Source organism: Trachinotus anak, unplaced genomic scaffold (assembly GCF_046630095.1).
Source record: "Trachinotus anak isolate AG129_WGS33_773 ecotype Australia unplaced genomic scaffold, CSIRO_AGI_Tana_v1 ptg000023l, whole genome shotgun sequence".
Classification (NCBI taxonomy): Eukaryota; Metazoa; Chordata; class Actinopteri; order Carangiformes; family Carangidae; genus Trachinotus; species Trachinotus anak.
Genome location: NW_027273874.1, coordinates 6862158 through 6875194, shown reverse-complemented (window position 1 = coordinate 6875194; position 13037 = coordinate 6862158). Strand labels below are relative to the sequence as shown.

Here is a 13037-nt window from a genome sequence, read left to right as displayed (position 1 = left end):
ATGATACAGAATATTTTTTTGGCCATCTCAGATTCAGTGTTGCTTCCACACAAACTCTACCATCATTTCATAATAAAACACAGGAGAGAGAAAAGAACAACAGAAAACATCTGTCAATTTTCTCACTGTTTGAGTAAAAACTGGGAAAATGACATTAATTAAACACGTTCAATCATCTAAACTAGAGCTAAAGCCGACTGTGGTGAAAAACTACTGGTGATGGCCGACAGTCTCCTCGGTGTGTCAGGGATGTTACTTTACAACAGGGCTTGATGATACAATTGAGATCACTATCGGTGAAAACACCAGGTCCCTGGTTGAAATTATAATCGCTGCAGAGACACCCTGATTAGAGGAGGAACTTCTCTGCAGCGCGACACAGAAAATGTCGAGCTGACCCCTCTGGCGACTCTTCAAAATGTGGATCTGATCGACGCAGACGGAGGTCTGACAAAATTAAATCAAGCGCCTACTTCCTGACCACTCTGCAACATGAAAAGCTCCAGTGTGTTGACCTAACCATTGCTTGAACACACACACACACACACACACACACCATCCTGTCATCCTGAACACTGACCTCTGACCCCCTGGGTTTACCCAATGGGAGCGGATGTTATTGGACTTAATGGATCCAATGTGACACAGATATTAAAGCCAGGAAAGACTAAAGTAAAGAGACACAGGAGTTTAAGTCGAAGTAAAACTGAAGCCCTTTGGCTATTAATAATGAAAACCAACACACAGCGTCTGGATTGTGTCTCTGGTGTGTGTGTGTCAGGTTTGACATTATATCACCCAGGGGAGCTGGGGTCTTACTCAGGCATTAGCAATGGATTTAAGAGCCGCAGATGATAAACGAGTTACAGAAGCTTCCACATTTCCTAAAAGCCTCTTTATTCTCTTTGAACACACAACACCGAAAAGAGGTGTGTTTGTTCCTCCCACTATTACCAGATGTTTGTTCTCAAGCTACAATTATTGGCTGGAGGAAAACATCTCCAGGTCATATTTCTGTGCCTTGGCTTGTCAGTCCTGCCCTCCTCCTCTATGAGCAGCACACTGTTCCAGTGCCCTCGAGAGCTGTTGGCACAGTCGCCGGTAAATATGAGCCAAAACATCTCTAGAGGACAAACAGCACGAATAACATGGAAATATGAGGAAGATTCTGTTTAATCACAAGGCGATAGACTGATTTATTTTATGTGCTCAAAACTTATAATTAATTTATTAATTTTTTGTGTGTGGTTTCAGTCTTCTCATTAAACTCCTAAAATGTTGAATTCTTCCTCTCATTTTTGCTTGAATCTGTGTAAATTTCAAATGACGTTTTTACTCCTTTATATCAACACTCACAACAGACAAAGGTTCACCCTCAGGCATCAGCAGAGCATCGCCACAATCATCCGTGACATCTGCTCTCTGTCAGTTAGCATCAGTTAGCATCACTTGTGTGGTGTTTTTTTAGTAGAAGGTGCCAAAGTTTCTTGCAGGCACAGCTCCTGCATGATATAACAGACAGATTTGCATGTCTGTGTGAACTGTGAAGAAAAATGATTGATTCTGGTCCAAAGCCAACTCAATTTTTTTTTTTTTTTCCTTTCTTCTATGTCAGATGCCAACTTGCAGATGCAGATCCATAAATGCAAACTAAAACTGAAAGAAAGATTTAAAAACTTGATCTAAGTTGTTGTTATGGGAAATGATGAGGTGCCGCTGACTTTAGGTTGACTGCTCTTTCAAACTCTCAGTATCTCGACATATCAGACCCGATTTGCACCGAACTTGATGGAGGGATGGGTGATGGGCCACGCATTAGTGCTGATCTGGATCATTTATTATAAATTAGATTTTTTTTCTTAGAAGTCTGGTGTGTGTTGTTTGACACGTGTTAGTGGAGGTCTGTGCTCTCTGAGTGCCCTTCTAGTTTAATCTGTGGATCAAAAAAAAGAAATCATTGGCAGATCAATGGCTTATTAAATGAAAAAGAATAATTATTGTTCCATGTAGTTTTCTCAAAACGAACCAGCTGATTTCAGACGCTATTTGCACTTGTTTGAATTAAGGATTTTACTGCACATTGGAGTATTTCACATCATCTCCTGACCACTCAACCATTTTTAATGTACATGCCTGTTTGTGACAGGATTTATGCTTATCCACTTGTCAGAGCTAAATACCCAAATTAGATTTTCTTCTTCAAATAGTGTAGTTCTCATTTGAAAGTGGTATTTGGGTTGGATAGGCTTTTGACATAAATCTATCTCATCAAGGGAAACCACCAGGGATCGAACCCAGCCTCCCAAACTGTGCACACACACTGACCTAAGCTACTTTCCACCTGTGAACTTCAGGGCAGTTAACAGCTATGATCGAGAACATGCATCACCTCACTGTCTTGTAAGTACAAAAGTAAAACTGAAAAGAGACAAATAAGCACCTTACCCCCTAAACGGCTCACAACAATAACAGTTAAAGAAGGTGATAGAGCCGCTGGCTGTGTCATTTAGTCCGAGCAGAAGGCCCGTACAGAGCTAGGTGCTATTACCTGAGCTATATCATTTACCCACAGGTACCTGGCTGTAATGTGGCGCTCGTCACTATATTATTTACCTAAAGTGGCGTACAGTAGGCAGCAGTAAGTGTAGGCTTCTGTGTCAGACAGTAATTGTTGTTTGGATACAGGCTGAAAGAGACCGAGCTACAGTGTGAAGCTTACAGTTAGTCTGGTTTTAGCCAGAGGTGAACACACACACACACACACACACATACAGGTCTCGGCTGCATTTTCTGTCCATGCAGAAGGTAAAACATGGCAATAAAAGAGAAACTGATACTGTAAGTCTTTAATTAAAAATAAAATGTTAAAAAATTTAAAATACCTTAATTGGAGAGAATATTATTTCTACTGGGGACAAAAGTCCTACATCATCTTCATTAATAACAAAACCTGTCCTGTTCTGCCTCATCTAACTTTTCGATATTTGATTCATGTTCAATCTTAATATTGGCTTTAACTAAAACAGATTAGAAACTTGCACAGGAAGTTGCAATATTTTCTCCAGGCTGCATGTATATATATATAACCTGAGAAGCAAAACCCAGGGCAAAGGCTACAAATCACTTGCTGCTTCTCCTATAAGTGCACTGTGATGACTGAAGGTGAAAATTAATTTAAAGTGAAATGCCTTAGAATAAAAAATGTCTGCATTTTAAATAAGTCCCTGCAGTGTCCAAGCTTCGAAGGCTGCATTAAAACCACAGTGTGGCACTAAACCTTTCCACTTAATTCTGTGGTATGCTAATGAAATTGTTTTCATGTTGGTCAGCAGCTAATAAAGACTGCGTGGCTCAGGTTTTACAGCAGAATTCAAAGACTGACAACACTGCAGCTGTGATGTAAACTCATACTTTCACCTTCATCATATCAGCCAATATCTTCTTATTTTTAACTCTGACTGTTTTTGTGACCTGTTTCAGTATTTAAGCGCCTTTCAGAGGCACTTTAAAACATATTCTGAAGCTGTTACAGACAGAAACTGCAGTACTTCCAATTGTACATGTATTTACAGCCGTCACCTCCCTGACCTGATGATGCTGAAGCATTTACAGAGGCTTGTCAATGTATAGGAATTTTTATAAAGCCAGCAGGTTTATATTGACGTATAAAACACTCACAGAGCTCTTTACTGTCACTTTATGTTACAGCCATAAATCAGGAAGCTGAGCTGTTCTGTTTGTCTCTGCTAAAGTGTGAACAGCTGACAGGTGGAAAGCATGTGTATATATCTGTATACACTATGTAGAGTGGACTTAATGCAGCGTGGTATGTTTCAATACTGTGCAGTCATTTGTTGGTGAGCAAATCACCACACACTCTGTCAGCATTTGTTTGGATATCGCTTGTAACAGCAGACAGTTGGTGTTGATTGTGACGTAAATCCTGCGAGCTGATTGACTTAGGAGACGATCGAGGAGAATAGAGTTGAGCAATACAAGCTAACACGGTGCTAATTTTTATTTAAAGGTCCCATATTTTACACTTTTCCTGTGTTTTATTTGAAGTGTTAATCTCCATCAGAAGATATATTTAACCAAAAACCATCTCAGTGTAGTTTTACATCTCCTCTCTCAGGCTTCTCTCTGTAGCTCTAGTAACAACAGGTCAATGAGCCAATTAGAAGCGAGGATCAAAGCCTCTCTTCTGATTGGCTCACCATTTTCTGAGTAAACAAATATAAAATATAGCAGATTTCAGGTAAACACTCAGAGAAACAAAATCCTGCAAGGTTTGATGGTGGGTCCAGGTGGGCGGGGCTTGGGGCATGGCTGAGAGTGGTGACTGCTTTGTTGTGACATCACAAAGTTCCAGAAGTCCTGACGGCTGGTTTTAAGGCTCAGTTTCTGAATACAGGCTGTGTGCATTTCTCTGTGGACTGAGGCTTTGATACTTTCACAGTATTAATATAGAACCTAGACCTGCTTTATAATCACAAACACATGGACATCTACCTTTAGACTATATGGGACCTTTAAACCAAAACAAAACTTACAACAAGTCCAAATAAGGAAATTCTTCATGGGACCATAGCACCCATCCGTACATATGGGTACCAAATCCTAAACATTAGACCATGTTGACATAAGTTTATGAAAGTTGGCCCCTGTGTTATGACATGTTCAGTCCGTCATAGCATTACGACCTTGGTCGTTTGAGGTATCTTCACAGCCATCCTTGAGACAGACATTGCTTTTAAGTAACCTGTGGAAAAACTGTCTAATGCTAAGTAAAGACCTGCAGGAGGAACATTTCCTTCACATTAATGTCATGGTAGCAAAGCCAAGAAAACAAGTTCCTCGCCTGAAGATATGAACTGATTTGTGTTTGTGTGTCTGAGTCTGATTCCTCGCCTGGAGAAATCACAATACAATCTATAGACAAGGGCTGTTGAAGCATGCATTACACAAACTGACACCGAGCTGACTTTGATATATGTCAAATAGTGATGATGTTTGTGGTCGTTTGTGTGTAGCTGTGTGGTAAAAGATAAAAATTTAAATTTGAGCCCTGAGGTCACCGTTTCTTCACAAACCAAAGGTAATTTACATGTTTCCACGAATCAAATTACCAAAATAGCAAAACCTCAACTGAAATAAACGTTTAAGAAACTAAAAACTGTGTTGTGGGAGTGTGTTGTGGTCAAATAACACAATCAACCCAGTTTAGTTTGCTAACCTCACAGCTAAAAGATGATCAGACTGCTTAGTACAATAAACCCAATCACATAACTGGCTTTGTTTGTCTTGATTGACAGGGAAAAAAGAATAGATTTTTTTGGGTCAGATTTCATGATCATATTGTATATTTTGTCTATTTTTATTTATATCATCACTGAACATTCCTTATTAACTAACCTCAGATTATGTTTAATGTCTGCTAAATGGCTTCATGTTTCAAGGAAATGTATTTTTGTATTGCAACATAATATGATGATACAACAAAATTTCTATTGAATAATTTTTCCAGTTCATCCACTTTATTAGCTACTTTAATGGACAATCAAAGATCTCTTCAGTTTGTTGCACTTTTGTGATTTATTGTGACAGACACTGCAACTGTGCATGTCCAAATATTGACAAAGTATGAGCAAAGAGATAAAACAGATTTTACAAGAACGAAAAAAGACAGCATCAAGCAGATAAGACGTGACTCACCCTGCTGCCTTTCTCTGGGTTGCACTTACATCCTCCGCTACAGTCCAGGCCTGCACATGGCTCATCAAACTTTGCACCCTGTAGAAAACAAAGAGAAAAGGATATTACAACAATTTGCTTTGGAAATGCATGTTGTGAATTGCTGTTCCAGACCAGACATTTTGGTGTTTGTTCTCCTGTTCTTGCTGGAAAATTGCAGTTATCAAAAGCAAATAAGTCACAATTCCACTTCTTTCGTGCAAGGCCTGAGGGATAGCATGCTGTTTCAAAAGTGCAATAGTCTTTGTTCAAATCCCCTCGTGAATAGAAGAAAATCAAACAAAGAGAACTGCAGTGGAAGAGCATCTACAGTCACGTGGATACGAGGGATCCTAACAGCTGCATCAGCTAGAAGTTGGCAGATTTACAGCAATTTGAAAAAAGCTGAAGGATTTAAACTGGATTTTAAAGAGGATCAATTCCAGTCAAAGCTTATTCTGGTTGTTGAAAGATAAAGAACATGACTTTTTTAAAGAGCAGATCTAATTATGTATCCAAACATAACATGTAGCATCATGTTCCCTTATGTTCTGTGCTAACATTGTGTTTACAACCTTTATTTTTCTCTCCTTACGCCTTTCTTCTAACAGAGGACAGATGACTCAATGTGTGACTGTTCACCACCATTGATGAGTAACAGCAACACACACCAGCCCTAACCACAACCAGAGTCAAACCTCTAACCAAAAGAATGGAGTCAATTATACCAACAGGAGCCCTGGGGAAGATTTCAATTCACCGTGACTTCATTCATAAGGCTACTGTGACTTGTGGGATGTTTGTTTTCTCAGCCAGGACAACCAGGAATGAGAGGCTTCATCTTTGACGTGAAAGGAAAAAGAAAATCACACCTTTGAGTGATATACAAAGACTAAAGTAAGCCATCTTTACCATACACAGAAAGAATTTGAAGGCATTCAAGAATGTGAGGACAGAAGACAGATGTTGTTTACATTGAAGTTGTTGATGGAGCAAAGGCATATGCCAACTGTTCCCTTTTATTCAATTTTTGCCACAATTACACTCTCGTACATCCCAATCTATGCACATTAAACAAACTCAGTGTCACTACAAGCAATTTGTGGCGCATAAACTCCAAGTGAACTGCAGATTAACCTTCAGTTCACCATGTGGCATTCCTGAGATACCTACGAAAACATCACGCAGTGCTTTTAGAGCTTTCATAAGCTGACGTATGAGTGGCATAAGCTCATATATGAGAAGTCCTTCAAACTTCACAACACCAAATGCTGTCTATTCACATGTCAGGTCTCTGGGCGGGAGGTGATGGACCACATGGTGAGCAGTCTTAATTGTCTTCTATATATATATATGTGTCTTGATTTGTGTTGAATCTTAACTGTGTTTAAAATATGACACACGCATGTACACAGATAATTCACCAGCATGCTTGAGTACTTCTGTGTGAAAATATGAGCAAATATGTCGCATGAGTTCAGGATTCGGGGGTCTCCATTGGGGTTAAACTCAAAGGTCATGGCTGGCGTTTCAACGTGATTAGCGGATGAAAGGGTGCTGGCAGGGTGGTGAGACGTGGAGGAGAGAGGGACAGGAGGGAGGATGGGAGGGGAGGAGGGACAAAAGGGTGTTGACTGGGGGTCTGATGGAGATTAAGAGGAAAGGAGGGGATGAGGAGCGAGTGTGCAGGTCAAAAGCGTAAATGCGATGAAGAGTGTGGGGTGTATTACTTCATATGAACACAGTCTGTGAGTGTTCATATCCACAACAATCAAGGTCAAGAACCCACAAGGACCCCTGTTAGTACTCATCAGCTGGTCTAGTCTGGGTTTCAAGTCTAATATAATAAGAGCCTGGGAAAGGCTATGTGTATCCCATGTGAAGGCATCTGAGAAATTTTTATTTTAGGGGGTCAACAAGATGATGACATTGATAGACAACACTGCTCAGTATGAATCTGAGCTCTGTTTTAATTAATATATCATTATTATGTCTATATATGGTCAATTATATATCTGAGGATGCAACAGCTGCTACTAGTACAACTACTACGACCTGGCAAAGACAAAACAACTGAGTCAGCTCCAGCTACAAAAGCTGCAGACAAAGAAACATGAACATGAATGTGATGGAGAGAGAAAAAGAGAAAACACACAACAAGGAGAAAGCAAGCTTGGCACAGAGCAGAGAGAGAGAGAGAACGAGGGGAAAGGTCAGTGGTGCTGGTCCTGCTTTCTTCCCTCTGATCTCCTCAACTCTTCTAATCACAATGACAGAAGGAGGGCAAAAGAGAGGGAGAAAGTGAGCAGGGAAACAGTGAAATTTCAGATGGATGACACAGGGAGCAAGAAATAGAAAAAAGATAGTGTGGAAGAAAAAGGTTGAAAGAGATGGAGAAAAAGAAGGAAGAAACTTTTGACATAGAGGCTGATGAGACAAGGAGCTAAAAATAGAAGCAAAACAAGTGATTTGGAGTGTTGATGGTTTCCAAATTAAGCCCAAAAAAGAACAAAAAACAGGGAAAAAAAGTATACAGGATGAGAACTTAATGCAGTTTAAGGGAAGTTAAAGCAAAAAGGAATGAAGAATGACAAAAGAAAGACTTAAAAATGCTAAAGGTCTTGTGTTTTCTTAGATCCCCCCTCTGTATCATGTTACCATTATTTTTTTGATATATTATCCTCCTTTTGTTAAGCTATGAATACTTCCCCAGGTACTATCCAATAAGAGCAGGCTGATTCAGATTGTTATTGCCCTTGAGATTCATTGTTCTGAGATATAATCCAGCCTCCACCTGAGCAGGGCGGAGATGTGCTCGGGCGCTGATCCTCGCTCAATTCGCACCGTCCACACCCATGAGTTAAAAGTGAAGGATGATATGGGCAAACAGATGCTAAGCCAGCGCCCGAGGGAGAACATTCAACCTCAGAGCGGAGGATGTGTGATGTGGTGGTAAAATACCGAGGAGGAAGAACAATGACGCAAACATGAACGCATGCACACAATAAGAGTTACTAGAGGTTAAGAGAAACACGTGGATCAAGGCATGTGACTGTACTGGGATGTTAAAACACAGGTAATGCTCCATGACAACACACAATATACTTCTATACTGGTGAGGGCCCTTTTTAACGTAAACCTAATGAGACAAACCTTCAAAAAGTAAAGACCACAGAAAATGTCCCCACAATCCAACAATGTCCTCACTTGTAAGGATCTAAAACTGATCCTCACAAAGGTACACAAGCAAACACACACATACTCAGGGTTATATTATCCCATCAAGAACAAAGACAGTCTCAAAATGAGAGGAATTTGAGGACAATAAGCTCAGGACAGAGAGAGGTACTTGATCATCTCATAATCTTACACCCACTGAAACACAACCTGTGTGTGTCTGTGAGTGTGTGTGAGTATGCTCTTGTGTTTGAGCTGGGCAATCATTTCAAAAATGTCTTAAAAAAAGGAAAAGGATGCAAAAAATCCACAAATCCATTTAGTGGTTGTTCTGTAGCTTTTGATTGTGTCATACTGTCTTCAGAAGTTGCAAATGACTTGAAAATGGACAACTTCTAATGAAGACTGTGTGATATGACTGAAAGCTAAGAGAGCAGCTGCTTACTGGCCCTTAGGATAGATTGTTTTATAAAGGTTAAAGGGATATTTAGGAACTGTGGCATTTCTCTATAGGTAATATGAAAGGGCCAGTTTGTCAAAAACAAATGTATGTAAGTATATGAATAGCCACTGCTGCTAAATTTCAAATGTAATTTCCTAATACTTTGAACAGCACAAATAAAAGTCCATCCACCTTCATTATAATGAGGTGGTAGCAGTAGTTAAACAAGTGTATAATATGACACTTCCAAAGTCCTGTGAAGCTGCAGGATTCGTACATTCTTTACCTCTGATCAAAACCAGGAGATGCCTCAGTGTATTCTTACCAAAGACTAGTGTTTGCAGCACTCTTTCTGCAGGGTTAGACACACTGTTAAAGGTTCTGTGGATGTATGCTCATGATTTGCATACATTCACAGATGTAACATGATAGAACAGGCGCGTTCCCAATTGTCTGGATGAATTCAACGACGTGTTCACACACATCAATCCTTTCTTCCATCCTGTCACCGTGGCATTACCCTGCTATGCGTCTTTCAGCTGGAGCTAATGTTCTCCAATCAATCTCTCCTGTTTGCTCATACTTAACTGTCCAAGCACTCTCATGTATGTACGTCTAACTGGGACTTTTAAAAGCCGTCTGTAATACCTGTCTACTAAAAACCTCCTGCAGTTCATACAGCTGAGAGTGGCGGTACGTGGGTAAAGGCTGACGTCTGGACTTGCCTGTTCATTCCTATAAGGTTTGCTGATGTTATCTGGATGACAGTTGAGTCTAGGGTTGCCCAAAATATGGTATACACACTGGTGCTTCCTGAACTCTATGGCTGGATAGAGACAACATGCAGTACCAGACAGAATAGGATTTTTTTGTGATAAAGTGATAAAGCCTCAAGTGCATCATATGATACAGATTTATAGATATAGCATGATGGATAGATGCTCAAATTCCTGGGGGTCCACATCTCGGAGGACCAAGACCACAGCAACCATCAAGAGAGCACAACTCCACTCCACCTCCTCAGAGTGCTCAGGAGAAGCGCAGTGGAGACTAATAAAAACTGCAGAAAAGATCACCAGCTGCCCACTGCCCCCACTGGAGCACCTCGCCAGGACATGGTACCTGTGTAGGGCTAATAATATCATTAAGGACCCTACTCACCCTGGACACCACCTTTTTAAACTGCTGCCCTCTGGCAGACATTAAGGGGCAGCCAAGACACGTACCACCAAACTCAGAGACAATTTTTGTTTCCCACAGGCGTTGCACCTTACATAATGCTGCATTTTACAGTTGAGAAATTGTTGTTGTTTTTTAATGCTATTTTATTCATTTATTAGAATGTTTTACGTTGTGTGTTGAATGATGAATGAATACACCACTTGAGTTGCTGCTACTAATTTCATTGTATATACAATGAAACTAAAGATTCTGATTCTGATTCTGAAGTTCATACAGCTGAGAGGGGCAGTTTGTGGGTAAAGGCTGACGTCTGGACTTGCCTGTTCATTCCTATAAAATCTGCTGGTGTTATCTGGATGATGGTTGAGTCTAGGGTTGCCCAAAATATGGTATACACAGTGGTGCATTCTGAACTCTATGGCTGGGTAGAGACAGTGATAAAGCCTTGTGTGCATCGTATTCTACAGATATATAGATATAACATGATGGATAGATACACAATACAGTTTAACATGATGGTGGTAGTTTGCTTGAAGCTCAGAGAGGCACGATGGGATTGTAAAGTGGTCCTCGACCAAGGGCATTTGTAAGTACCTATGAAGATTAGCTAAATTGACCAATGATTACCTAAAAATGGCAGCAGACACCTCAAACTACCCTGGAACTAAATGTAGTTAGAGAATAAGAACGATACTAATCTCATGTCTGTGCCTTCAGCATGGACCTTAAATCAGGATGTTATTAACTTAGCTTAGCATAAAGACTGAAAACAGAGGGAAACAGCTAGACTGGTTATGTCCAAAGCAAAAAAGTACAAAAACTGAAAAGTAGATAGATGTGCAGGTGGGTGTTTTTTAAATTTTTTTTTTATTTGAACAGAACCAGGCTAGCTGTTTTCCACTGCTTCCCGTCTTTGTGCTAAGCTAAGCTAACTGTCTCTTGGGTGTAGCTCCATGTTTACCATGCAGAAATGAAAGTTGTGTTGATCTTCGCATCTAACTCTCTGGAAAACAGTGAAAAAGTATATTCAAACCTCCAATCATTTTAGCTATAAAACTTATTTATTGATTCAAAGCAAAAAAATCTTCTTAAATTGATTAATTTAAAGTAGCTTCCAAATTAATTCTCTTTAAAATTGACTAATTGTTAAACAATGTTTCAACGTTTAATCATCAAGAAGTTGTCCCAAGAAGGTCCCTCTCAAACTGTTTGACTAACAAGTGAATTCTGGGATCTGAGGTGCAGAAATACCACAGCAACCATAGCTTTAGATGTTGCACAAGCAATTTTAAAAAGACCCAACAGCCTTAAAACCTAGAACTGACCCTTCATGCTTTCCTTAAATGTGCTGCAAGGGAATCTGTTTAATCCACAGCCTGTCAATCAGCTTGTCTACACATGGTAACAACCAATGGAAGAGCAAAGTTTAGGCCAACACCTGTCAGTCAAACTGCCATTGCACACTACAAACCAATGAACACACTGATTACTCAAAGGAGGAGCAGGTGTCTGTTTTTAACAACAAAACCTGACTGAGATCCACTGGCTGACAGACAGAATGGTGAAAAATGTATTTGGAAATACTGTTTGACCCTGAGGGACCTCTTTACATTTCACCTTTGCCTGAACTTGACGTTGAGGAACGAGGGAATGGGAAACAACAAGAGGAATGGGAGGTTGTGACTGCTTATGCAAATAAAGAGAGACAAGGTGGGGATAAGAGGGGAAAGAAATTATTCTCTTTCCTCTTTCCAATGTCGTCCTCTTATCTTTCCTCTTTCCCATTTTTTTAAATCATCGTATCTCCCTGTCTGTCCTCCCTTCTTGCTCCCTTTCTTCTCCCTCTGCCTTCTCACTCCCCTTCATCATGTCCTTCCTCTTCCTCTCTCCTCTCTCTGGTCCATCTGTGACCCCGACATCCACCACAGGAGACTAACCAGCTGTGTTTGGGCCTCCAGCGTTCCTCGTTTACTTCTGTTTATTCCATGTTGTGTGTGTGTGTGTGTGTGTGTGAGCAGTATGGACTCTATGGAGACACACACATGCATGGGATTATGTGACCAAGCGACACATGAGGACCTTCATGTGCATGTCTGTGCATTCCAGGGCGTACAAGTAAAAAACAATTTCAGATTTATGCATTCACACATTTCTGCATGTGTGTATAATGTCATGTGCATGCTTTGTGTACTTTATACACAAGCTCACGTGCAGTGTTGTGTGTGTTCCCCTTGACAGGGCCACCCAGCTGGAGCCAGGTCATCTATAACTTGGCCAGACAGCGGAAATTTGTGACGCTAAAAGAGTCCCAAACAGGACGTCGCGCGCTGCCAGCTGACATGGCCGACGGCTGCAAATGTAAACACAGTAAACTGCTGTTGATGGGAGAAAAAAAGTATAAATATCTCAGAAAAGGGACTTCTCAGAAATGCAGAGAAGAAGCTTTTTGCTGACTTTTTGAAAACTACAGTTCCAAAGATGTTTTATAAGTACGAGACTTGTT

At 40.4% G+C, this 13037-nt stretch overlaps 1 protein-coding gene across 6 annotated transcripts in view; it reads right to left on the bottom strand.

The window, feature by feature from the left end:
* Window positions 1-13037, bottom strand: part of col4a6 (collagen, type IV, alpha 6) — a 121311-nt gene that overhangs the window by 43454 nt on the left and 64820 nt on the right. For all 6 annotated transcript variants that reach the window (XM_071459798.1, XM_071459797.1, XM_071459801.1 and 3 more), the window contains exon 4: window positions 5716-5793. In XM_071459798.1, coding sequence (XP_071315899.1) covers window positions 5716-5793 — 78 coding nt within the window. The remainder of the gene's footprint in view (window positions 1-5715; window positions 5794-13037) is intronic.